At 41.6% G+C, this 27,242-nt stretch overlaps 1 protein-coding gene across 40 annotated transcripts in view; it reads right to left on the bottom strand.

Moving 5' to 3' along the window:
* clasp1a (cytoplasmic linker associated protein 1a) overlaps positions 1–27,242 on the bottom strand; it is a 105,619-nt gene that overhangs the window by 24,266 nt on the left and 54,111 nt on the right. For 8 of the 40 annotated variants that reach the window (XM_031278456.2, XM_031278457.2, XM_031278463.2 and 5 more), the window contains 20 exons: positions 18,864–19,004; positions 18,543–18,616; positions 18,149–18,241; positions 17,906–18,051; positions 15,475–15,610; positions 15,214–15,284; positions 14,741–14,800; positions 14,045–14,122; positions 13,469–13,636; positions 11,961–12,007; positions 11,078–11,242; positions 10,252–10,275; positions 8,731–8,838; positions 8,214–8,240; positions 7,292–7,456; positions 4,918–5,076; positions 2,383–2,445; positions 1,569–1,672; positions 977–1,000; positions 91–335 (listed from right to left, as the gene is read on the bottom strand). In XM_031278456.2, coding sequence (XP_031134316.1) covers positions 91–335; positions 977–1,000; positions 1,569–1,672; positions 2,383–2,445; positions 4,918–5,076; positions 7,292–7,456; positions 8,214–8,240; positions 8,731–8,838; positions 10,252–10,275; positions 11,078–11,242; positions 11,961–12,007; positions 13,469–13,636; positions 14,045–14,122; positions 14,741–14,800; positions 15,214–15,284; positions 15,475–15,610; positions 17,906–18,051; positions 18,149–18,241; positions 18,543–18,616; positions 18,864–19,004 — 2,098 coding nt within the window. Of the gene's footprint in view, positions 1–90; positions 336–976; positions 1,001–1,568; positions 1,673–2,382; positions 2,446–4,917; positions 5,077–7,291; positions 7,457–8,213; positions 8,241–8,730; positions 8,839–10,251; positions 10,276–11,077; positions 11,243–11,960; positions 12,008–13,468; positions 13,637–14,044; positions 14,123–14,740; positions 14,801–15,213; positions 15,285–15,474; positions 15,611–17,905; positions 18,052–18,148; positions 18,242–18,542; positions 18,617–18,863; positions 19,005–20,015; positions 20,086–27,242 lie in introns of those variants that run through there. The other 32 variants (XM_031278474.2, XM_031278482.2, XM_031278486.2 and 29 more) reach the window with 22 other exon arrangements.

Genomic DNA, 27,242 nt, shown 5'->3' with positions numbered 1-27,242 from the left:
CTAATGGTAGCTATTAATTGCCATTGAACAAAGAAATGGCGATTATATATATATATATATAAAAAATAATTGTTACAGGCCCAATCCCACCTCAGTATTCTTTGGCTCTTGAGGAGATTCTGCAGGCCCAGCAGGCCCTCCTTCCTCTCTGACCAGTTGGAGCTGGCGCAGTGGTTCAGGACCTCAGCCACATCCTCCGTCTGCCGCAGGTAGTGGGGGATGCCTCCGTTCCTGGAGCCATACGAGCGCTCCGAGCAGGCACTGGACGCGTCACTATTGGCATCGTCATCAGAGTACATCCCCGGGGATTCGTACCTCCGCCTCAACGGCTTCCTCTGTGAGGGAAAGAACAACATGAAGGAAACACGCATTATGATACCCAAATGCTAACCAGGCTCTGCAAGAAAAGTGCTTAGGCAAATGAACTCAGCCACGGGGTAAAAATCTTTGATACACCAGTTGCATCAGAGAGCCATGCAGTTTTCTGTACATTTCATGTTTTGTTCTGTGGATGATACTTTCAGGTTTAAATGTAAATTTGATCGGTACACAGTTGTGGTATCAAACTCCTCATTTGAAAATGAAACTAACATTTTTTGTTTGTTTTAAATGAACATCAAAAGCCAGTCAAGCAGTGCCAAAAGAAAGGAAAGGGTCTTGACTACAAATGAATGAACAGACAGAGCGTATTTAATCTCATGGGAAAAAATCATAATGTACCAAAACAATGAGGTCCAACACAATAAACCACAATATGAAAGAGAAAAAAAAAAACATTGCTGGGTGCCATACTGTCGATGAACACTGGGATGCGATGTACATAAACATTCAAGGTAAAATTCAATCAGAAAAGAAACAAAAAGGGGGAGAGGTGGAGGAGTGCCATATCATATGTCAAGCTGCATTATTGTTCTCTAAACTTGATTAGTGTGTGATGGGCATGGATATACGAACGGTATGTAAAATGACCAACTACCTTATTCCTGGAGTCTCCTAACAGCTGAAATGGTAACAAACAACCAAGAGGTAGAGATGAGAGAGGGAAGGTTTAAAGAGGAACAAAGAACAAGAACAAAGAACCTATATATAATAAAGGTCGGAATAAAGGAACTCGATGACATCTTGATAACATTCAACCACTGTAATCTACTGCATGAGCATAGTTTTCTTTTCTAACCTTAAAGTCAGGAAAACATCAGCTGACACATATGTATCAGAACAGAATTCTGGAAATGTATGTTCCACTATGTCTGGCTTTGTGAGGCTATTTTAAAGCAACACTGAGAAGCTTTACACACTCATAATGGCAAAACCCTCATATCATCGTGTACAAAGTCATCTCCAGGTATGTGTTCTCATAGGGATGCTGAAGGGGTTAACACAGTTGACAGGAATTTACCTCAGTGCAGCTCTTAAAACACACACATTAGTAAATAAAATATAATTCCATGCAAAATATTTGCATGAAAACCTTCCCTAGTGCTTGCTTTAACAACATTCCCCTCTCAATAATAAACACCTTGACATTCACCTTTGCTGAAGGAAAAAGAAAACCCACAGCAGCTTACCAGAGCATCAGCAACGGCTGCCTCCACCTCTGTGCCAGTGTCAAGGACCCTCATGGCGTTGACTGATGCAGAGATCCTTGCTTGGTGAATCAAACCATATCGGTCTTGACAGGAAACGGGAAAAGAAAAAGGCAAAGGGAAATAGTGAGTGAAGCTTAGTAATAAAGTAAAGGTGACCACTGTAACTTACCTGAATGGACAAAAGCTTACTTTCTTTTGGGCACATTTGAATATAAAGCAATATACTGTAAATGAAAAAGGGAAATATTCTCAAGTCTCTAACCACCGAAAGTTAAATGAAAAACACTAATGGAGGATGAAGCGAGTCCTGAGGCAAAAAGACATTCATTCATAAATTGCAGCTATGCTGTTTCCCTGAGAGATGAAGGACATAGAGCACCAATGATGCAACAAAGAGGAAAAACCACAAATATGAGCTTATATATGTAAAAAAAAAAAAATAAAAATAAAATGGAGGCTGAGCCAGCACATATAAGGCTGTAGATCACAAATCCACAGAAGTCCAACTAAAATGAAAAAAACATGCAGTGGTGATTAAGGGACAAGCAGATGAAAACATAATGGGTCCCTTTCCATTCTAGAACCAAAACACTAAATAAATGCTTGAAAATACTCGGGAAGGAACATAAAGGAATGGAATGATCAGTGCTGCCTGCAGACACATCACTTAACACAACCACAGAAGCATGCTGGCTCAGTAGGCAGTATCGCCTCTAAGATGGGGGATTTGGTGGGTGGGACCTAGAGGGACTGGGCGGGATGGGGGGGTCGAAGGTCTGGGCATGCAGGTCACCTGACTGGCTGTGGGGGTCTGCTGTGGAGAGAGCGCTGGTTGAACGGGAGTGACGTCGGGAGGCTGCAGGGGACAGGAGAGGTGGGCGACATGGGGACCCGGGGGGTTAGTGACTACACTACAGGTTCAACACCAAACTCTCGGGGTGTCTGACTCACACTGATGCACTGACAGTAGGTACCACTGGCCTGATGGTGTCATGTGTTTGTTTTCATTTTGGAAATAAATGAATTAAGAAAATGAATGAAAGTGGTTGATATTTACATCACCTTTTGACTTGCAGAAATTAGTGTGGTTTCTGATATATGATTAGTAATAACCTGCTTATTTTACAATCAAGATCACTACTTGCTCATGCAGGATTTTTTTTATCAATTAAAACCAATTATGATTTGGCTTGACTTGGCCTTCACAGGTATTTGAGTTAGCTCTGCAGTGTGGAGAGGGTCACATCTCGATGAATTACATTTGGATAAACAGTAGAGTACTGTATAGTAGGGGGTGGCCCATTATTCATGACCTGTACACGCATTGCATTCTACACATTGTCCCTCATGACAAATAACAAATCCAAAAATAAAGAGTAGGCAACACAGTATGTCACTGTTCAGAATTAAATACAGAATGTATAGAAGAAATCTCAATTCTATTTGAAGTAAAAAAAAAAATACAACATCAAATCCATCACAGACTGACGGTTGACAGAAACAACAAAAAACAGTTAACACATGCTATGCTAACAGCACTGACATGCTGAGGATTGACATACTTCTCCACTACTGCTTTATAGATTCATGATGATACCAGCAATGGCTTCAGAGGTATGACATCACTTCCCAGGTTGTAATAGCACAAGAACTACAGTAGCAGCTACTGTACTGTGCATTCACCTATGAATACTGACTACAATTATTGCTTGCTGTTTCTGTTGCATCTACATCTTTCTCTCCGTCTTCCCCAATCGATAGCATTTATACTTAAACACGCAACATTTGTACACAGATTCATTCAGAATTAATTCACATTAAACCAACCTAAAAGTGTCTAAAGTAAAGAAGGTACCTTTGATGAGGGTGCTTTGTCATTTATACCATCTTTTAAAAAAAAAAAACAGGTTTCAGAAGAGACACTGGACACAGAACAGTAATCTTCCCTAAACCCAGAAAGACACAATTAGTGCATGCGCAGAGACAGACAGGGAGGCAGGCAGGCAGAGCTAGAATGACAGGACAAAGAACACCAATAACAGGAGGGAGGTTGGTGTTGAATTGAATAAAGAATTTGAAAGTCGAATATAATTCGAATAGTAAAAAAATCAATACTATTCAAATGCTGAAATTACTATTCGAATGTGATTATTTATTTTTTTATAAGTAGGTATGCTAACGTTAGCTAATCTCTGTCTTCTCATGTCACGTGTGATGAACAAAAAGTTACAGGAGTGAGAAACACAAGACATTGTGAGCTAACGTTACGTACCGAGTAATGTTAGTACAGGGGGAGTGACGTGGAAATCGTGACGTGATTTTTGCAGTATCCCTGTTTGTCTGTTATTTGTTGTCTGTTAAAGTGTATCCTTTATGTGCTGCCTTCTTGGCCAGGGCTCAATTGTAAAAGAGATTGTAATCTCAATGTGATTCTTTTCCCTGGTAAAATAAAGGTTAAAAAACAAAATCGGAAGGACTGAAAATAGTTTTAACATGACTTTAAAATCGACATCCATCGAGCCAAAATGCTTAGGTTATCAATAGTTAGCTCGTTCTGGTTTCCTAACTGCGTTGCGAGTTATAGGAACTTAGCTGGGGGCTTCATGGAGACAGCTAAAGTTAATGTTAGCTGCCCTACAGCTGTCAGAGTTAGCTTCCACTTCATATATTACCTTCTAACAGCTGTATTCTCAGTAACGTGACAATCTGCAAGAAACAGGTTCCTTTTAAATCACTAAAATAGTAGTGACAGCACCGTTTGACTTAGCTAGTTATCAATGCTGTTAGCATCGTGGCTAACACTATTGTTACTTAGTTTATGACAAATCGTTTCGGCTGTGCTTTCTAACATGATGTCATTGTGCTAACCGAGCAACGTTAGCCTTTACAACAGAGCCGCTTCAATACACTTGTTAGATAATGTTTCATTACAGAGTTCTCTGTTGATTTCTGTTTGTCGCTGTGTGCGTGGTGGAAAATAATGTAAACAGAGAGCGGCGTGCCAGAAATGCAATGCGCCATGACGTAGATCCCCTTCAAGGCCAGGCTGATGTTGGAAGTCCCTCTAGTGGACAGAACGTGTAACAACAACCACATGCTTATAGTGGCACTGACAATGCATAAGCTTGAGTAGTATAGTACATAACAGGCTGCATATGAGCATTAAATATTCGAATATTATTTGAATATTTAAAAAAATAACAAATGAAATTCAAATGGTATTATAAAGGAAGACCGACAGCTCTAGTTAGCATCTGGTAAAGATTCTCCGGTTGGCTCACTCACTGGAAGGGCTAGTCCGGACAGCGGTTAGCTCAGCGGTACTCACCCAGAGGAGTGAAGCCCCGAGCAGGGCTGGTGTCACGGCTGCTCTCGCGACTGGTGTCGCGACTGCAACCCTGACTCATGCTGGGACGGGGAATGCGGCTCCGGGCTAGCGTGCGGTAGGGAAGAGCAGCATGAAGAAGAGCTTTACCACACAGTCTGGCTGTCAGGACAACAAGTTAAGTTGGAGTGTCAGTGTGCATTCTTGTGGAAACATTGGGGTGAGAGTCAGAAATGAGGAAAAGAAGAGGGGTCAAGATTATGAAAGAAGAAAGTATAAAGCCCTGCAGACTGTACTGTTCCTCCAGGAGGCACCCAACATGAACTGGTGACTGCTATTCTTAGAACCTTGCTTGTGGTGATGCTAAAATGAGGTTAGCATTAAATAAAGGCTATGGGTCATTACAATCAAAATACTTTATTGCTTTGAACACATGAATGAGGTCAGACATGGTGTGCATCAATTTGACATTTTGGACTGAGGGACAATGAAACAGGCAGGATCATGAATTGTCCAAAATGAAAATGTTCAATTCTTTGAATGAGAATGTGCTCAGTAAATGTCATGACTATCACATTTGGATATTTTTTTGTAAACAAATGCACATTCAACTGACTGAAAGACTATCACTACTAGGGCCAAAATATAAAGCGAGACAAAAATGGACTACAGAGATAAGAAGAAATTAAAAGTGAGGAGAAAAAGAGGAACAGAGTCACAGAGACAGAAGCAGTGGCTGAATGCTGGGTAAGTGAGCTGATCAAACACCATACTGCTAGTAAAGGTTAGATAGTCTGGACAATCCAGAGAGCAACTCAAGCTTCTGTTAACATGTGACGATAAGATAAACGACAAAAGTGTTATAGGGTTTGTAACTTAAGATATTAAGAAAGTAACACATTAAATTCTGATATGAACAGTAGTAACAGAGGATGAATATGCACAGTATCCTCCTCTTATTAAAACAAACCTGGAAACATTAAACACTTTTTTACTACAGAAAAACTGAAAACAAAATAAAGGATCTGTAATAAATCAGAAACCTTTTACATTTCCTCTAATTTAAACATATTTTTAATGACACTTCAAAAAGATACAAAAAGCAGCCAGTCCATTAAAAAAGACATCATTCCACCCTGACAAATGAGGAAAAGGATGTCTGACTCTGCCTGGCATCTATGTAGCAACTGCAGAGCTGGATAGTCATATAGTATTTATCTATTTAGCCCTAATGATGACGACTACCAAACAACAAATAATTTTCAGACAATACCCTATGTCTGGAGTTTCAATTTTTTTTTTTTTTTTTTTCCATTGGGCTCAGATGTTTTTATGTCAACCACTATAACACCCATAACCATCGCTCCCTCTCAAGTAATCATACATCAGAACAGATCTTTGAGGAAACTTTAGCTGAAGACAAAAACTGTGCATGAAGTGCACCCAAGTGGTAAGGACTGAGCCTTAGTACAACCAGGTGAGCTACCAGGGCACCACCAGAGAACTAGCAGAACAGACACTGTCGTCTTTGTCATCTGCGCTGTCTGTGCAAATAATAAGCCAACAATGCTTTGTGATGGACAATAGCACTCTGTGCTTCCATGTGCAGTGTTTATCGTCTGAGTACAGGGAACGTGAGCTGCTGTGTTTCAAAGGACACAATGGAAACATGACTGTATATCTTTATCAGGAGGTGAAGATATGGAGGTCCAGTTTCACTTGTTTGTGACTAGATCCTGTGTCAATGTATGTCACATTATCAGTACGTGTGTTCACGTGCTGTATGGTGACGATGAGCACACCTGTGTGGTCAATAATGTGGAGCATGTGAATGGTCAGTGGTGAACTTGTTGCCAAGTCTTGTCACAATGCTAATGCAATACTGTGATATGTCGCATATCAGTTTCTTGTTTTTCCTTCATCACACACTCGCAGGCAAGCTCATGCTGATGTATCATGGAATCAATGTAATAATTAAATGCATTGCTTACACAATTAGAATTCTTAATTTGGGGCGTCAAAAAATTTAAAACTTAAGCGGGATTTATGCTTCTGCATTAAATCTACGCCGTGGAGACACTGACCCTACGCCGTAGCCTGACGTGCACACACCAACGCACAAGTGTTAACTTCAGGCCACTTATTTACGCTACGGCGAAAGCTCTCCGTGGAGCCTCCGCAGAACCACAAATCGCGCTTTAGGTTTGTTTAGGAAAGAAGTATGGTTAAAAATGGAGTAACAAGAGTACTATGACTTACAAATACAAGTCACAGTAATTCACTCTTCCAGACTTCAACCACATAGACAGTAGTCCTGCAGAGCTACAGTAGCTTGTTACTAAAGAAAGACTAGTGTGTGCCGGAGTCCTGGCCTTACCGAGGCCCAGTCGGCTGGGGCTGGTCTCGCGGCTGCAGCCCTGGCTGCGGGGGATCCTGCTGCGCTTGTCTGCTGGCGTGGTGGAGGCCGACACCGTGGATCGAGGGATCCGGCCGTAACTGCTGTGGCCGAGCAGCTTGCCTGGGGAGCTGGAGCGGCTGCCGGCTGCGAGAAAGAAGACAAATAAACACAAAAACATGTACTGTGGTTAGACAGTATTCAGTGTGGCTGAGACACTGGTTGGGATAAAGGTAAGGGAGTGGCGCAACCTTTAATAACATGCTTGGTCAAATCTCAAAACACAAGGCCTGTGTCAACAGACCCAATGCCGTGTAGACATTGCAGCAACATTAAAGGCAAAGTAACATATTAAAATGTCTTCTTCTACATTATATCATCTCAGTGTAGAGTGTCAACCTATGTCATCGATTTAGTTATATTCGAGGTGAATGAATACTATTTTTATCACAACACAGATGTTGGAGGGAAACAGAACTTCACAGGAAATTAGATTCTGAATGAACAAATACAGACACACACACACACACACAGGGTGAGGGGGGTGGACCCTTTTTCTAACTAACTGTGCTGTGGGGAGACATTTACTGTGGCAGCAGTCACCAGTGGGAACATATTGGGAACATATAACATTTCAACAGTGAAAACAAAGACTACAAAGACAACAAAATGGCTAACGCTGACAGCAAACATCTCCGACTCCAAACAGCTTCTCAAACTGTGGGGGGAAAGTAATCAGAAAAATGTGAATGCGATGAGTGGAGCATGCTGCTACTGTACTGTATGTGGGGAAACAAATGTAAAAAAGCTAAAAGAATGGGACAGCATGCAAAACTCTGTGCTAAGGGGACGGTGCTCAGGGACGAGGCGTCTGGCTTGTGATTGGATGAAGCTGAGGCCTTACCATTGATGGGATTGGCTGATCTGGATCCTGGGTGATGGAAGCAATAGGCAGGACAGGGCGGAGAACGGTCAAAATGAGACAGAAGGGGTTATGTTCATTAAATGTACCCAGCATGCACTCTGGACGGCTGTGAACATGTTAGCTGTGTACTGATAACTGACAGATCTTAAGAACATACAGATTCCAACTTACACACACACATCCTTTGCATGCATGTGGGTACTCTTGCACAAATACAAAAGATTTGTGAGTGACTGGAAGTGTTTTCAGGGTGCTGTAGCGCATGAGAAACATCACACACACATATACAAGAAACAGCAAAACATCTTGTATGATCTCAAAGCCAAATGCAGACGAAGATTGTACCGAAATAGAGTGACAGATTGGTGTGCAGCACGCACACACATAGCTGTGTAATGCTGAAGGGTTAGAATGTGTATAGTGTAATTGAAGACATTCTGTGATTTCAATGTGACTTTACCAAGTGAGAGCCTGTGTGGGATGTATATATACATACGCTGGGACTGAGAGACAACTTTGGCTCGGCTGCGCCCCCTACTGTCCACCACTGAGGGACTGGCTCCGCCCACGCTGCCCGAGCTTTGTCTCCTGGTTCGAACACGACCTGGACGACAAGGGAGGGAGCAAGAACGGGGAGGGAAGAGAGGCAGAGGGAGTTTAATCCACTTAATATGTAACTGTGTTCACCCCAACCCTGGACAGAGATGCTGGAGAGGAAAAAAGTCTGGGGAGACAGAATGAAGAAGACCTGGATGAGAGGATAGATCCCCCCTGAAACACACAGGAGGGAAACAAGTAAAACCTGGGTCTGTTAGTTTGCAAATGATTCTCAGCGTTTGTTTTAACCTGCAACCTGAGATCAAGATGGCTGGGGTTCGCCCTATAAGCAGTTATGCTAGTGCTAGCTAAGACATGAGCCAAAGCACAACTTAAGTGACTTTGAAGCATAAAGTTTTAAGTGTGCTAACCAAACCATAAGAAATATTGGCAAACTTTTTGACCCAGGTCTGGAGAAAGACAGATAAACATTGAATATTATTTGCAGCTGCAGCCTAAATGCTATGCTTGAAAAACATTTTGACTTCTTACAGTGAGTAGAAAACATTTTGTATTGGAAGTTTAAAAAACATTTGTCAACTTCAAACCAAATGCAAACCAATGGTGTGAAAATGAGATATAACCAGAGTCCATTGGGGGATTTTTGTAATGGCAAAAGCCATCTACACAATATGCCGAGAATAGTGCCTAGAAAATGGTGACTGCCATAACAACAATGGTTCACAGCTGTTCGTGAAGATTTACCACATTGTGCCAAAGTACTCTTGAAAAAGTAGTGGACAAACATTTTTTGTTTGGATCCTAAAAATTGACTACAAGCTGATTTGATTTGTGTGTGACTGACAAAAAACGGATCTGTAAAATGAAACCTTACATATCACAAAACAGATTGTATGATTCTAAATGTCATGCCACATTGTGTAACAGCCAAACAGTCCAATACTTTGATCAGATATGGCAACCCTGAGATATACTCCACGTAGCAAAGGACAGTTAAAAGCTTGGGTAGGATGTCAAATTTGGCAGCCATTTAGTTCATGGACCGGCCGTTACAATGGCACCTCAATTTCTGTAAGTAAAAAAGAAACCATGAAAGAAAGAAGAAAACAACCTTCTCTATAAACTTAAACAAAACCCTACATTATGAACCAGCAACATTGGACTTGATCGCTGTGTAGGTAACTGAGTTGATGGATACAGTTGTTAGGGTTACAGGAAGAGGAGGTAAACCATGCAGACAGTCCATGCAGTTCCACATAACTGGCGACTACTTGTGGGGGATAAAGAGAGGAAAAGAGGGCACAGATGAAGAGACAAAGGATGTAAACGTGTAGCCCGTGACAGCTGACAAAGACACACACGCATACGTCTTCACTTTCTTGTGTTCTGTGCAAGATGCACAGCTACACACACACACACACACACACACACACACACACACACACACACCAAGTCTTACCATCACTTTTACCAGGGGTGCCATCTTTGGGGCATTAAAGAAAGGCGGAGCAGCAGCGAGTGGGAGGAGAGGTATAGAGGAAGACATTAGTAGCAATTGAAGCAGGAACAGGAGTGAGTGGGTGAGCAGGGGCCCTCATCATTAGTAATGGCCATTATCGAGCTACGGGGGGAAAAGTTTCTCTGTGACCAAAAGGATTACAGTAAATGTCAACATTCACCATTGGCTTGAAATTATGTGAAAACATCCTTAAAATGTGTCTGGGGTTTTCATCACACTAGGAGGCTAATCAGCCTCACCACACTGATTTGTCAAAAGTGCCAGTGTAGGATTTAAACAGTTCCTGCTGACAGAACAGTCTAATGACAACCTCAGTAGTGATTAATAACCCCAGCCAGGCCCATAAAAGCCAGTGACTACAGGAGAAAATGTTATTGCTTCATGATGATGGGAGACTTTGAGAATAACTGCTTGAGTGGGCCTCTGAAAAAGCACTTTGTTAACTAAGCTTTGCTAGAATATTAATAGATAGTGGCTCATTCCTGAGTAAATCTCTTCAGATGCAGTATCGCAGTGTTCATTCTGAGGGTATTGACTTTTCTCAAGAAAGTCAAAGTTAGCAAAAGTGTAGCTTATATTCACAGCTTTTTTTAGCCTAGCCTTTCATCTTGCTTTCAGTTTGCTTGGACAAAGCAACCTCGCACTGACTGCAGTATTTACAATCCAGCATAAGCAGTTTTTGCTGAATGACAACAGAGTCAAACTGCCATAGAGAGGTTTGTTTTTCTGTTTTCAGAAGGTTAGAGGGAGATGACTTATGGATTACCTAATGAGGCGTAGGAGCCTGGGGGAAGGGCGGCTGCAGAGCCGAACGGTGAGGATGCAGGAACGGTGGACAGACGGGACTTGGCGTTGGAGGCGGCGTTTACATCAATGTCACTACGGGAGCGCTGTAGAGAACCCGATGGCACCCTGGTGCTCACCAGCTTACCTACAGCAGCACAGAAATGAGAAGTATATAGTCAAAGGGTTTTTATTTTAAATGCTTAATGCATCACTTACATCTACTTCTTCACTTTTTACTTTTTATTTCCATCAGAAAGCAAGACAGTCTTTTGTGTAAGGATGGCATGAGGCCTCATACTTACCTACCTACTGACCTACCCACGCCAGCCACCAAAAAAGAAATATACTTTAAAGAAACAAGTTTGTGACTGTTTGAAGAGCACAAGTTTTACTGATCCAACTAAAGAAGATAATCAAATGGAAAATTATGCAGAAGTATTTCTTTGTGCAACTCTGCTGTTTTGTTTTTCTTTTCATTGTTCTCATCTCCCACCATGTTTATCTGCGGTGCAGTGTGGCATGTTAACATTCACTTTCTGTCCATAAATGTGTTCAATATACATGATCAGACAAAATTCAATTATCGGTGCACAAATAATCACTCATTTATGTATCACCAGTAATAAAAAAGATGTAATGAAGCCAAATGAATGTTACTTGATGCTTTATAAACCACTAAATAAACCATTAACTAATTTTTACAAGCATCAATTGCAACTTTATGTTAACCATTGAAATAATGTTTATAGACAGTATACAAACACAATTGCCTAACTTTATACATTTACATATATACACTTGTCACTTTTGGAGAAAAGCCTACACCAAGGGACAGAAAGGGACTGAGGAAGTAAGTGGCTTACTCCTTGTTATGCTCCCTCCAATGACACTCTTCACAGACAAAGGCCGGCTGAAAAACATAGATACAACAAGACACATTTTAGACTTTTTGTACATCACATTCCAACCCATCTGACAACACTAGACAGTTATTGTATCGAAGAACAGTTCATATGAATTTCTTATGTGAAATGTATGGAGTTTAAAGAAAAAAGAATGTTCCCATACATGTGTAGCACTAGCACTGCACTTCAAGCTCAATAACCGTCTCACTAGCTTCCTTTGAGACATTTATTGACCTTGAAGTTTAATTAGCTCACACACGCATGCACGCACGCACAAATTCAACATAAAAAGAGACAACAGCAGTTGTTGAAAACATATCCAAAAAAAGAAAAGAAAAGAGAGACAATGGACTTTGTTAACTATGCTTTGCTAAAATTCTGTGAATAGTGGCTCATTCCTGAGATAATCTCTTCAGATGCAACATTGCAGTGTTTATTCTGAGGGTTTCAGTCTTTTCTCAAGTAAGTCAAATTTAGCAAAACTGTAACTTATTTATTTCAGTTATTTTTTAGCCTAGCTTTTCATCTGGCTTCCAGTTTGCTTAGACAAAACGACCTCACACCACTTGCATTGATTCTTTTGTTTTTTCAATACGGTTGCACGATATTGACAAAATGTGATATTGCGATATCGATATTAATTTCGATATTTTTAAAAAATATGTAAAATTACAAAAGTTATGGGAAACCGCATCAAAATAGATTCATAACAAATGAAACAAGTTTTATTTCAACTGACAGTCATATTGGACTGGTACAACATGAATAAATAAATAAGGACCATGTCTACAGAACAGGACATGTTTTACTGGTTGTACAGTATAAAATAAATAAATAAAGAGAACAGGACACAACTTTTCTTTCTCTTCTCTGATTCGTTCCGTTTTGTTGTCTCTATCTATTTCTTCACTTACACTGTAACTCTGTCAAAATATGCACACATAGGGTTTGTCACGTAGTGGACCTGTGCGCTGACGTGTACTAACATGTGCAAGTGGCACGGTAACTGGCTAATGAAATTATGATCTACATAGCGTTTTAAGCGGGATCTAAATCAAACGCAACTAAGCCACACAGCCAACTGACCGGACGCAGCTCTCCACAAAATAAACAAAATATTGCATACTTATTGCGACACTTTCGATATAATATTGCGCAACGTGATATTGCGATAGCGATATTGAGTCGATATATCTTGCACCCCTAGATATAATATTACGCAATGCGATATTGCGATAACGATATTGAGTCAATATATCTTGCAACCCTAATTTTCAATTCATAGTATAGAAAAAGGTGGAAGGTAGGAGATACAACAAAGAAGAACATATAACAGGGAGTGGGATAGAAGGAGGTATAATCTCAGGGCCAACTGAAGCAGGAGAGTAAATATGGAACAAAGGGAATAGGGATGGAACATAACATGATAACAGGTGAGGACGGAAGGAGGGAAAACTGGTTCTTACTTCAGACTCTCCTGGGAAGAGGAGGAGGAGCGGTCCGACTGGGGCAGAGACACGATGCTGTCAGAGCTCTTCAGGTGAGACTGGAGGGCCTTCTGATAGGTGGACTCCAGCGCCTGGAACAGATGCTCTGCCTCCCGGCTGTAGTGACCATGGAAACCCCAATAGCACCTATAGGTGAGGACAAGAAAAAGCAGAAGATAAGATGAAGATACTTTTTAAACTTTGCTGGGGTAAAAACCAGTGAATACCTGGTTTACCATAAAACAAAGACATACAGTTCACCATAAGGACAAAAATAGAGTCTGTTAGGGTTAGGGGTGTCACAAATGCGCACTTTGGTAAACTAATGGTGCATTCAATTCAACTTCCTTAATTATGAGAAAATCTAACTGTTGTTGTAAAGTACCCTTCTGCCATCTAGTGGCTCTTATTGTGGCATTGCCATCACTGCAGAAAAAAAGAAGAAGTTTAAACAGAGAACTGAATAGCCCTTAAAATTGAAAGTCAAATTAAAACGTGGATTTGGAGAACCGTGACACCCCTAGTTGGGGTGCAAAGCACTTAAATGAGACTTACTTTCTAGCAATGGATCTGGCCTCAGAGTCAGCATCGTGTATGCCTTTCTTGATGGTCTCAGTCAGAACAGCCACATGCCTGGGGTAGTAAGGGAACATGGTGAGGAGGACACAAGCAGGTATCCCAAGATCTGATTAAAGATAAAACCAGGAAGTATAGGCAGACGACTCCTGTAACCTTAGACCGCAAATGTTAAACTAAAAAAAAGTCCAGGACTAGCTCTCTCTTCTTACTCTTTTTCTGTCTCTGCCAGTTTTATTCCTGGTGGTCCAAAGGCAATGTGGCCACCCACAGGGTTTTTCGCACGCTTTTTAAAGACTCTGCTGTGGTTGTCATGGTTACAGTGATGGAAAGCCGCCTTATCGCTGGGGGTCTTGATGATGACAGCTCTCTCAGGATTCATCAATTTAATGGGCCTCATCATTGGTGCATCCAACCAACTCTTAGCGACTCAAATGTTAGCCAACTCAAATGCCATCATGTGAGAGGAGGAGGAGGAGGAAGAAGAAGCATTTACCTTCACTACACTTAAACACACACTAAATGCACCCACTCTAACTTTGCTCTGCCCAGACACACACGCGCACGTGCGCGCGTGTGCACACACACACACACACACACACGCTACACCACTTTATCCATTCCACACTACATACACACTTGTCAAGTGTTTTCTACTCAATAGATACTACTTACCTTTCCAGTGTATTAGTCTGCCACTCTTGTAACATGAGGTCTAGGAACTCATAACAGCGTCTGGATACAGGACAAAGCAACACCATGACATAGACACAAAACTATGTCTGAAAAGAGATACCAAGGGCTCTACAACCAAAAGCAGCACTATAAAAAACACTTACAAAACAGCAAATGCAACAAAAGTTATTTAAAGAAAACCATAACCTGCCTGTAATTTGAGGAGAGATAGACATATTTCTTGAAACTAATCAAGTATCAAATATTTTCATATTACATACTGTATAGTGTTTTTCCAACAGTTTACTGGAAAATGAATCAGTGCTCGATATAAATGAAATTCTATTCCTCGTTGAAAATTATCTAAAAATAAAAGGAAAAGAACATTTCATTTTTCTTTTACTTTTGACATGCTGTAATGGAATGAACAGATGCCCTATTTTCATTTAGTAGCAGCATTAAGGTCCTCTTACCGTCGGACTGCTACTGATTTGGAGGTGCAGTTACTGGTGATGATGGGGATGAGACGTGGGTAGTGTGTGCGCTGCAAGAGAAAGTCAAAAAGTAAGGTTTCACTATTTCTAGTTAAAATGATCTTTTTATTCTCACATAGTGATGCTTTTGCAAGTCTGGTGGTATATATGGCAGCACTGTCAATGCACTGTTGTGGATGAATGAAAACATTTGCAGGGGGCCTGAGGAAGCACATCAACTCTCCCCTGTGGATGTCTTACCCTGAGGATGAGGCGGATGGCAGCCATTCCAGACGTGGCAATGACTTTGGCACTGTTGGGCACAAGGTTCAGCAGTGTGGGCATGATGCTCTCAGCTCCGTGGTCAAACTTAGTGCCCAGTACTGATGACAAATGTCTGTCAGAGGGAGAACGAGGAAAGGACATGGTGTTAAAAAACAAGTGTATACCCCATCAGATGATCCGTCCACGGTGATGTGTTATTGTTCTTTCTCACAATACAAAGGGGATGGTGGCAGCAGGTGTGTTAAAGGTACAGCTCCTCCAACAATTATGCTGTATTGTCTAAAGGTTTATTTCACTTTCTGCATTTTAACTAAGGGCTTCAGAGTGAGACTATTACTTGGGGAAAAATATTAAAGAGAGGTAAAAAGCATATGTAAGATTAGAAAGACAGTTGTGCAGTTGTCTCTATTTGGAAAGAACACAACAAAGAGAAATTATGAATATGACAAAAGGAAAAAGGGAAATATCTGACACACTAAAATCAATACATACTGTATATCTAGATTGTAATAGTGTAAGAACTGAAGAAAAGTTAAATATGTGCTCCGCCCAGCTGGGGAATGTTCGGAACTGCGCTGCTGACATTACAAGGGCTGATAGGATCCATGTAGCTCCCATCTATTCATCAAGCTGATGCTCTTTCCCTGCGCCTCTGCTCTGTTCCACCTCATCACGGTTGTATTAAAATTTGGGTGACGGATGTTTTTGGGTGGCGAGCATGCTGCTCGTTTCACACCCGAGCAGGGCTCGTGTTCATTAGCTTAAGTATGTGGAAAGAAAATATTTTAGCATTTTCCTGGCCGAGTCTAATCAGTTAGAGATTTGCGTTAATATCACCGCTGCCAATCAAAGCCATTAAGACTACCCTGGCGAGGCAACTGATGCTGATCCATTAATGAAAACTGAACGACATAAATGATATGAGTGATGATATTTTCACTGTATTTACCTGTGTATTAGGGTTGTGCTGTTTTTTTACCCCTTGCCAAGGAGGTTATGTTTTGGGCTCAGCTTGTCAGTCTGGTTGTTTGTCTGTCAGCAAGATTACGGAAAAACTACTGGCCCGATTTCCTTGAAACTTTGTGAAAGGGTGTAGCATGGGCCAAAAGAACCCATTACATTTTGGAGCGGATCTGAATCAGAGGGCACATGCACAAATAATTTTTCACAGGCATTAGTAACCAGTGGTGTGGCGGGACTTTTCCACTAGGTGGTGCTACAGCGTTGGAGGTAGCTCTGTGTATTTTGCCGTCTCCGTTATGTTTGCAGCTGTGACCCGGGAGGCCACAGACAGACACTCAGCTGCAAAGTTTGGAACGTGATTGATTATCACATTATATTTATACTGTTAGCGTTACACAGCATCACCCTCAAATTGTGCATTATGCAATAAGTTTAATAGTGGTTACAATATAAGTTTTATAGTGGTCTTCACTGCTGGTTCTGATAGTTTTGGAAATATATTCAGACATATATAGTGGTTGTGGTTGCAGATTTGCATATCATAAAAGACTGAACTATTGGCCTTGGCAGAGTTCTGCATTCTCTCAGTGCCCTTCTAGTTTTGAATCAATCCATGCTGACAAACACTCCATGACAGAGGATTTGCTCTATGCTCTCACTTGGAAGTTCTCCTGTGCTCTCTCTCTCCTCTTGTTTCTTACACTTTCAGCAATCTAACACAATGACAATTAGACATTCTGAAAATATTGTATAATAACTGACAACCTTATTACGTACTTACCTAGGGAAAATGATTGTCAGTATCAAATACAGTGTGTTCAAATGGACATAAAACCACAATGTAAAGTTTCACTTAACAGGTGCTATATCTCTACATTAGGATATTAATATTAATCAGAATCAGCTTTAATGGCTAAAGTGAGTGTGAACACATGCAGGGAATTTGACTCCGGCTTTTTTTTTGCTCTCAAAGCACATACACAAAAATAGACGTACGGCTAAAAACAATCACAGCAAAGCTAAAGAGTTATATTATTATTCAGAAATCAAAGAAGCAAGACAGTTAAGCCATGTAGAAGCGCATAGCACTCATTCACTGTTGTTTAGGAGACAGGTTCTATTTTTCCTCTTAAATTCTCATTTTTTACCATCTTTACCACTATTTCCCATACCAATGCAAGAATGCAATTCTGGAAGGCGTTGAGTTAGTGGGAATCACAAAAGTCATCTGACTTTATGAATAAGGCTGACGTCTCAAACTGTGTGCTCATGGTGAGAATATGCTGTGTTATGAATGTACTGCTAATCACTGATTTATTAGTTAGTTCTAACATAACAACAGGTTTTCCAGATTAAAGCTACTGTAAAGTGGAAGTTAACTATTGTGTCCCAAAAACGTTTGGAAATCTGGGCATACTACATCCTCCTGAACCTGGGACCTTACCCCAGTGTGATGCAGGCCTCGCGGACCACCTGTGAGCGCAGGTCTTTAGCGGACAGTTTGAGGGGAGCCTCCAGGAGACGCAGCTGCTGAGGGAAACCCTCGTACTCGGATGCCCCGGCCAGGATCAGAGAACGCACCTTCTTCAGCTGGAAAGGAACAACAAAGAACAGACAAAGACATCACTGGATTCATGCACTTACACTCTGTGTGCGTGTCAGGATGCATTTGGTTTCTGAGTCTTACCGCTAACACTCGGTGCTCCCAGTCATGTTTGTCATCAGACAGCACTTCTCTGATCTTGGTCAGCTGGTCCTCTAGCTCTCTGTTAGAGTAGATCTGGACACAGAGAGATAATGCAATCATTAGCATTAGAATCAGCTATTTTACAGGCACCTTTAGAATTGTAGAAATTTGTCTCGCCAGAAAAAAACCTCACAAAATACATTTTGCCACATTAGAACAAATCTGTTTGTGGTTGTGAGAGGTTCTTGCATGATGCCCATGTGTGTTTCAATCATGTGTTTCAATCCATCTTGTGACTTTTGTTGAATACCTTCCCTGTCGCTATGTCATATTCCCTCTTGTGCTGGATTTTAAACTAACCAACAAAACCACAACAGTACTTAGCTCACCATACCTGGACTGATGGCACGTCTTCAAAGGCTTTAATGAAATCCTCTTCATCAAGAGCACCGGCAGCGGCTTCTTTCACTTTGGGAAATAACACAAAAAAGGTATTATGCCTGAGATTTAACATTTCTAAAGAATGATCTAAGCAGCAGGAAAGTGTTTATTTGACACACACGCAGTGTCAATCATTATTAGACACATTACTCACAGTGGGGAAAAGTCACAGTTGTAGTATTTACACATTACAACAAAGTATGTTGAAAGTACTGTACAGTATACAGTATATCATATAGCTGTGTGCTTATGTGTGGACTGAACCCCTCCTCACCTGTGGCCTTGGTTGTGGTGGCTGAGCTGGGTCTTCTAACAGAGCTCATTACAGGCTTCCTGCCACTGGGGGGTACTTTGGATGACGAAGAGGAGGAGGACCGGCCTCCATCCACAGAGTCTTCATCCTCAAAGTTCTTATCTGCAGCGACAGAGGCAGAAAAGGGAAAATGTATAATGTAAAAACCATGTTGATTAAACCTTACAAAATCCTCCTAAGGATAATGGCAAGTGTTATTCACTTGATGGCTCAATGACTTTGTGAGAGATATTTTCCTGTTAAGAATCAATAAAGACATCATTATTCCTTAATCATTCAGAGACACATCGCTCCCCTCAGAGGTGTTCTTTCCTGGTTAGTATAAGGGCTCATGGTGAAATGCATCATCATTCTCTTCTTGTTAATCTGCCTACAATAAACCCTGAGTCATCTCTGCATTGTATGACCTCTGCCTGCATCAGGGATGGAGTGCAACGCAGCTCGGGTATATGTATCTATTCAACCTTTATCTATCCATCCATCTGACTTTAATCTGGTTTGGCAGCCATGCATCGATACATGGCCCCCCCTGTCACCTGCCCAACGTGACCATTCACACGAGGGATTAGCCCGAGGCAGATATGACGCTGCTGGGTGGTTGCCATCAGCTGAGGCATGGCAACAACGGAAATGTTTGCAGTGTAGGTCATTGTCTATTTTTGATGTAAAGAAACAGAATTTATTTAAAAACAATTTCTCAATCCATTTATCAGAAAGCATGTCTCCCTATAGGAATGAAGCCTACCCCTTTTAGCTGCACATAAAACATTGCTTTCATCCGTGGAGCCAAGTCACATTCATTGATACAAGTTTGAAAACAACATCACAGAACAGCGATCAGGCTAATACACAAAAACCATCTCCTTAAATGTCTTGTGCTGCAAAGAGTACCATGACCATGACACTGCATCTTGCAGATGAAGAGAAACCACAAAAACAAAGTGGAAGACGGGGACAAAAAGGCAACAGGTTGAGAGAGGAAAAGGTGGAGACATGAAAGAGACATACACCCAGAGAAAGCAGAGCAAAGACCAAGAAATCAGTGAAAGCAAAAGCAAGCGAGAAGAGAACAGAGAGGGTGAAAAAGGAGAGATTAAAAGGCATCATTCTTACGAGCGCAGATTTTCTTGCAAATCAGCTTCCTTAACATGTCTCTGCTGCACCCTCTCGCTCTAACACGCTCTCTCTTTTTCACCAGGCATCTGTTGACACGATGTGTGTGTGTGTGTGTGTGTGTGTGTGTGTGTGTGTGTGTGTGTGTGCTCTGCATGTGCCTCTGTTGCACGCTGAGCTCTGACAAAATGCCAGACTGACCACCCCTTAAGCCTTCATCTCTGAGTGCATCAGTGTGTGTGTGTGTGTGTGTGTGTGTGTGTGTGTGTGTGTGTGTGTGTGTGTGTGTGTGTGTGTGTGTGTGTGTGTGTGTGTGTGTGTGTGTGTGTGTGTGTGTGTGTGTGTGTGTGTGTGTGTCTCACTGGTGATGCTGTTGGACTGTAGGGACTCTCATGGTGAGAAGAGGGAGGGGTCTATTGTTGTGAATTCAGATGTTTTTACACACAGACAGAGACACACACACTCACAACAACAGCAAATCAGAATAGCACTACTGTGTTTCAAACAAATATCAATACAGTGTCTCAGAATGAGGTCATTACTGAAGATGTGACACACCAGTACGCCCAAATGGAGCACAGCCACTGTTAATGGTGTGATTTGTCCTGCCCTAACAAGTGTGACAAAACTAAGGGAGGGGGCTGTCAATCAAGCACAGGCTGTACCCGCCCACACAGTCTTGAGAGGAGGTCTGTGTAGGTGGACTATGGGTGTCAATGCTAAACAGGCTTTCTCAGTTTTGGGTTGGGGCCAGTTTTGGGTATTGGTATTATAATTTATAATATACATTGCTGCAGATATATCAGTAACAAGAAAAGGTGGTATATAAATGCCTAATATATGGTAAGTACGGAGGTATTTTAGAAACACTTTCATAGTAGTTTTTCCCAACAGAGAGCACTGACAGGTTTATGTTTCCACTGTACAGAGTACCACTCAGTACATATCTTGGTCATCATGGTCACATTCAATCTGAAAACCGTGTGCAGTTTTGTTACGGTTTCCGGGTTGAAATACATGTTTCTTCAAAACGTGCTTTGAGGTACATTTTCTCTCGTTTGGTTGGTGTGTCAGAGGTGTTACCCAATCAGCAGTGACATGTATACCCCGCCGTATTAAAAAGGCAGTGCGCTTGCGTAACACAAAAGGGTTAAATCTACATACTGTTCTTGCCACAAAAATCTGTTATCTATCAGGCTATAGTTTAAAACGTGTTCCTTGAAAAACTCATAAAATCTTAATTTGATTTTAGTTAACTGCTACTTGAGCTTTTTCCTTTGATTATAGGCACAGTGGTGATGCAGTCTATCCTTGGTGGAAAAGTTTTGGTAAAATTAAACCGAACATAATAAAAAAGAATGCAATGACTTAAGCAAAGATTTCAAACTAGCTGGGTACCAAAAGTATTACAACAAATGCACAACTTGCAGAGGTTCTGTGCAGCACACAAGTCAATGTAAACCTTGCTGGCTTCACAAGACTATACATATTTTTATTTTTAATACATCAAGTACAATCAAAGGAACAAAAGAAATTTAACTCCCAGCTACAGTGCAGCTTTATTGGAACAGAGTTCAGTGTTGCCCCTTCTACCAGAAAACACCAGACATAAAGGCTGGCTTTGCCATTTGATTAGGAAATGATCCTGAGCTAAACGCTCCAAAAACATATATGAGATCACTCCGTCTGATCCCCACCTCTAAAGGTTAATAGCTTTAGCACCTTAACAGAAATCACAGCACATGTACAGACACACAGAAAGCAGTCCACACACACACACACACACACACACACACACACACACACACACACACACACACACACACACACACACACACACACACACACACACACACACACACACACACACACACAAACAAAGTATATGGTCAGGTCCATTTCAGGAATCAAGTATGTGCTACCTTCTATGTGCACTAGGTGTCAGGATACACTGCGAACTGCCAACACATTGAAGTACTCAAAGTTGCTGAAGCTGCATTGGCATCAGCAGAGCCACCAGTAATCTGTCCCTGAACCACAGATTTATATAATAGGAAGGATTTTCTCTCCCCTCGCTGTACTCTTTAGAAACAGAATAGAAGCCCAAAGACATGAGGGTGAAGAGAAAGTTCAGGAAAGCAAAGTTCTTCGAATGGGGGGAGACACTTATATATGTTGTGTACTGCCTGACAGGGAGGTGATCTCTCTCATAGTCTTCCTTTTACTGCTTTCACCTCTTCCCCTTTTAACCTCCTCTGTCCCTGCAGCGTTCCTATCCCTCTCTCTCTCTCTCTCTCTCTCTCTCTCTCTCTCTCTCTCTCTCTCTCATTATTTACTCATTTTCTTTTGTTGTGTCTCAGTCCCCCTCCTGATGGGTTTCCCACCAGGCTCCTGGCCTTGCCCATCACACAGGCTGTGGTTTAGCCTGTGGGCTTACATAAGAGACAGATGACTGGTGATCAGTGTTATGTGATAAACAAAGATGTCGTGTTTTGCTGACACACCAGAGGCTGCAGGCAGGGCAGAAAGTTAACCTTCTGACTGCAAGTTATGGATTGATAAAATCCAAAACATTTACCAGTAATTTGCCTTGATTTGTCTCTCATTTTATTTTCTCCCACACCAACTACACCACATGAGTTTTGGTCCCTGAGAAGGCTTGCCTCTACCTGTTTAATCCAGACAGGATTTAAGTCTGTCAGATATCTACGGTTGAACCTGACAGCCAGGCAAGGGACAAGCTTGCTCTGACTGTATACTGTGGCTGCTGATGATGATCAGGGGGTTTGTATTGTTAGTATGACATTTGCTCTTCGCCTAGATGCAGTAGGAAGAACATTTTGCTCATAAAACCTCTATATTCTGGTTCCTCTTTAACTTGTACTGAACACCCACACACTCCCAAAAAGGAAAGATATAAGAAGGCTGTTCATCTATCAGAAAATGCTGATTGAGCCTCTGAAGTTAAAATTTGGCCGGTTCTGACAAGCACTGCTCCGAAGCCTCATTAAAATGCAAACTAGAAATGCTGAGTGTCTCAGCAGAGCACCCATCAGGTGATCACCTTCGCAGATTAGCTGGTATGTTTGCTGGGACAGGGAGGAAAGATCATGACATAAGAGCAAAAATAATCAACACTGTGTCAAAAGTGTCCACAGACAGCTTTATGTATCTGCCCATCTAAAGCTTAACTGGACATAGGCAACCACAACAGAATAATGCATAGCACTGCCAATTCTTAATATGATGTGCTGTATTCAGCACTTATAAAACTAATGTTTTTTTGTTCATTATTGATAACTGCAACAACAAAAAATGAAATTAAACAATTTGTCTTTTTGTCAATAAAATTTCCAAACATAGGAAAATATATTTCCTACAGCATCAGCAAATGTCTTCAAATAGCTTGTTTTCTCTGACCAACAGTCCAAAACCCAATGACTTTCGATTAACAATGATAAAACACTATGAAACATGTAATGTTTCTGATTTAGTGTGTAAAGAGAAAGGCCATTCAGTGTGGGAGTGATATTTTGACAGCACACAGACAGAACAGAAACACATTATTGTAGCCTGGCTTGTTCTGAGGACAATGAGCTGGCTGTCCCATTAAGACTTTACAATCAACTGAAGAAATGAGGAACAGAAGCAGAGAATTGACTTTCAGTGGCCATGTAAGGCCACCAGGCAGCTGTTTCCTGATTGAGTTGATTCCAGCTTGCCTACTGATTTTAAAGCAAATTATTCAGAATCTTTCATGAAATAAAAAAGGTGCAGTCAGCCTTGATCCAGCCTAATGCATCTGCTGTCACTGCAACATTCAGGACTTTCTTCTCAGCTCGTCCTAAAAGCTTGAATAGTAGTGTTCTTTATTTTGGGTGTGTTCTGAGTTTTGCTGAGCTATATCTGCATCCATCACATTAAATATGTCCCCTGTAAAAGAAGGCAGCATCGTACTCAAACAATTTTCATGGTGTTCATTTTCCACCACACTACCACAAATGGGGACGATTGGCATAAGCCATGAGTCTCTCATTCATCTCTTCCTACACTGCGTGCCTTCAGTGAGAGACAGCCAGGCAGCAGTCAGATGAGAAACATTCAAATGTAGAGACAGAAGATGGAAGAAATGTAAAAACACAGGAAAACAGACAGAGAGCCTGGCAGAGATGGAAGCTGGAGTTACAACCAAGATTACATTTGGAAATGAAAAGTTTACTTGAATGGTACATTGTTCCAAAAAAGATATCCATCCACAACATCCCATAAATGTTTCGGAGTATTTAGGCCCAGTAGGCACATTTCATTGTTTTTATACTTGGGTAATAATGAAAAAAAATCTTTAGTGGCATTGGCACCTGTCACTAAAAATAATAACTTACTGTAAGTTGCACAAAGTCAATCAGCTTGCTTTCCATTTTCTCCCTGATGGATATTGGTTCACTACAACCCAATTCTCATGATACTATTATGGTCATTTTAAAGATTTGCATAAACTTGACAGCTGGACAGAAACAGAGCTGACAAGAAGAACTGGGTTTGTTTACATGTACAATGTGCACTTAAGCCTACTCTCCGTCCCTGAGGTTGGTTTTTGTAGTGACTACAGCTATTCAGTTGAGATGGCATAGATAACCCTGGCCTGCGTCCTACAGCGGCCTCCTATTGGGCCCCTCAAAGACTCCCTGTAATGCTCAGAGTCACTAGGACAGAGCGGCTGCTTGCCCATTTCACTTGGCAGAGAGCATAAGGAAGGCAATCACATCATTCAGTACGCTAGTCACAATTTATACTCTTGTCTTGTTTCTCTCCATCTCACGTTAGCCCCTGACCCTACACACACAGTGTATCTCAACTGTGTACTGGCTATTAAAATCAAAGCAAGCTGCATCTCCTGATCTTCCAAAATAATTTCAGTGATACCTTACACTTAAAGGGATACTTTACCGATTAGCTTTGTATCAGTAGAAACCCGGTAATATTTTCGAATGATCGTGCTTCCCTCCCTCATGTCCCCCTGAGACTAGATTTCTCTGTATTATGGGTCTGGAAAAAAGCCTCTGATGACGCTAAAATCGTCATCGGAGGCATTTTTGCCCAGAGGCTATGGACTACAGCCCGCTAGTTCTGCATGTTTTCAACCAGTCCATAGCGGGTGGGACTGTCACTACCCGAAGTCAAGTGTCAGCCATCTTAAAGCTAAGCTAACAGGCTCTCTCTTTTCAGCAGCAAACTTGCAATTATATGCATTCAAACTACCGCACATGTGTACCACCAGGATACATTGGTACAGATCGGAGAATATGCAGGAAACTTTATTACAGACAGACAACTCGACACATTAGGCAAGCTTCGCCTGCTACGGAGACCAGCACCTCAGCCTGCGGTGTCGCTTGATGCCGCTAGCCAGGTAAGGGGACATTGAAAGCGGTGTGCAAGAAAGCGGAAACACGGAACGAGGGCAGGAGTTCAAGCTAGGTGGAAAGCTAACGCTAGCCGGCCACCTGTCCCATCCATCCTGCTTGCAAGTGTCCGCTAATTAGACAACAAACTGGACTACATCCAACTTCAACGAAACTCCCAACGCAAGTTCAGAGACTGCTGTGTTTTTGTGGAAATATGGCTGAACAACAGTGTACCGGACTCCGCTACCCAGCTACCAGGCCTGCTAGCCTTCCGAGCAGATGCTGCTCTGTCGGGTAAGAGTGCAGATCCACCTGGCCGTGCAAGCTTCTGTCGCGCCGCGCTCCACTTTATTCCTATGGGTGACGTCAAGCGACTTTAACGTGCCCGCAAAGCATCCCGGGAAGGCAGCACTGCATTTGAAAAAATGCTGCGCGTCAAAAAAGCTGCCCGATCCCATCTTTATGCAAATGAATCCATTGAACACGATGCAACTATCCAGTAAAAGTAGACGGAAATCTTTCAAACTAACCTTTGTTGATCTGAAATGAAGACAGATTCAGCAACTGTATGGCCTATTTCCTGCTATTTTCGTAAAATACTAGATCGTATTCTCAACGAGCCGCCAAGACAGTCGGTTTGAAATTCTCGAGCAGCCAGACCCACGTGACACGTTTGTCCAATCAGCTGCCGGTCAAGGGCGGGGAGCATCAACCATGGATGTATGACATTGCGACACCACGCTTCAGTCTGATCTGTACTGTAAGACTCGTGGAGGTGAGCTGTGTTAACAGGGACAGGTGCAGAAATGGGGTGCTTTTATCCAACTAACTGCTAACTGCTGGTGGAGTTTGCGACTGTTAAATGCCGACCATTCTACATTCCACGCAAATCCACGGCTGTGTTTATACTCGGTGTTTACATCCCACCAAGCACTAATGCTACCAATGCGTTAGCTGAACTTTATGGAGCCTCTAATGTATTTTGGATTAAAGCTCCCATATTATGCTCATTTTCAGGTTCATAATTGTATTTTAAGGTTGTACCAGAATAGGTTTACATGGTTTCATTTTCAAAAAACACCATATTTTTGTTGTACTGCACAGCTCTCTTTCAATGCTGCAGCTCCTCTTTTCACCTTGTGTTCAGGTCTCTGTTTTAGCTACAGAGTGAGACATCTTTTCTTCTGTACTATCTTTGTTTGCACTTGCACATGCGCAGTAGCTCAGATCATAGATCATGTCAGCTAGCTCCATAGACAGTAAAAGAAAGGCTGTTTCTCCAACTTCGGTCAGTTACAAGGCAGGATTAGCCGGGAGACTTCTTCTAAACATGTAAGTATTTTTTTTGTAGATCATGGTGAACTTGTGTGTGTTGTAGCAGTGCTTTGCCATTGAGAACGAGGTAGCATGCTAGCGCTAGCATGCTAACGGTTGCGGTTAGCCAGCTCGTTTCAGCTAGTGACGTAGAACGCCGTGCAGATTTTGACCAGCTCACCCGGAGACTGAAGGCAGGACACATTCAGAAACTATATCTCACTCTAAACAGCAACTCCAAATCCCAGAAAAAGTGATTTTTTCATAATATGGGCACTTTAAAGTATAGTTTCAGCATCATTGTAATCATTAATATGCAACTTTGAGCCATGAGTCACAAAAAAAGTGATCTATGCCATGCTGCCCTAAAATACAAACAATACTGACTAACTTGTGTGTTTTTAAAGCTGCAGCCTATTTGATGATATATACACATTTATTAAATATATATTTTAAAATATATTCTAAGAATTATAACAAATAATGAGGGAACAAATAAATACCTATT

Source organism: Sander lucioperca, chromosome 8 (assembly GCF_008315115.2).
Source record: "Sander lucioperca isolate FBNREF2018 chromosome 8, SLUC_FBN_1.2, whole genome shotgun sequence".
In the NCBI taxonomy this organism is placed as follows: Eukaryota; Metazoa; Chordata; class Actinopteri; order Perciformes; family Percidae; genus Sander; species Sander lucioperca.
Note: the sequence above shows the minus strand (reverse complement) of the source record. Positions and strands in the feature narration are given on the sequence as shown.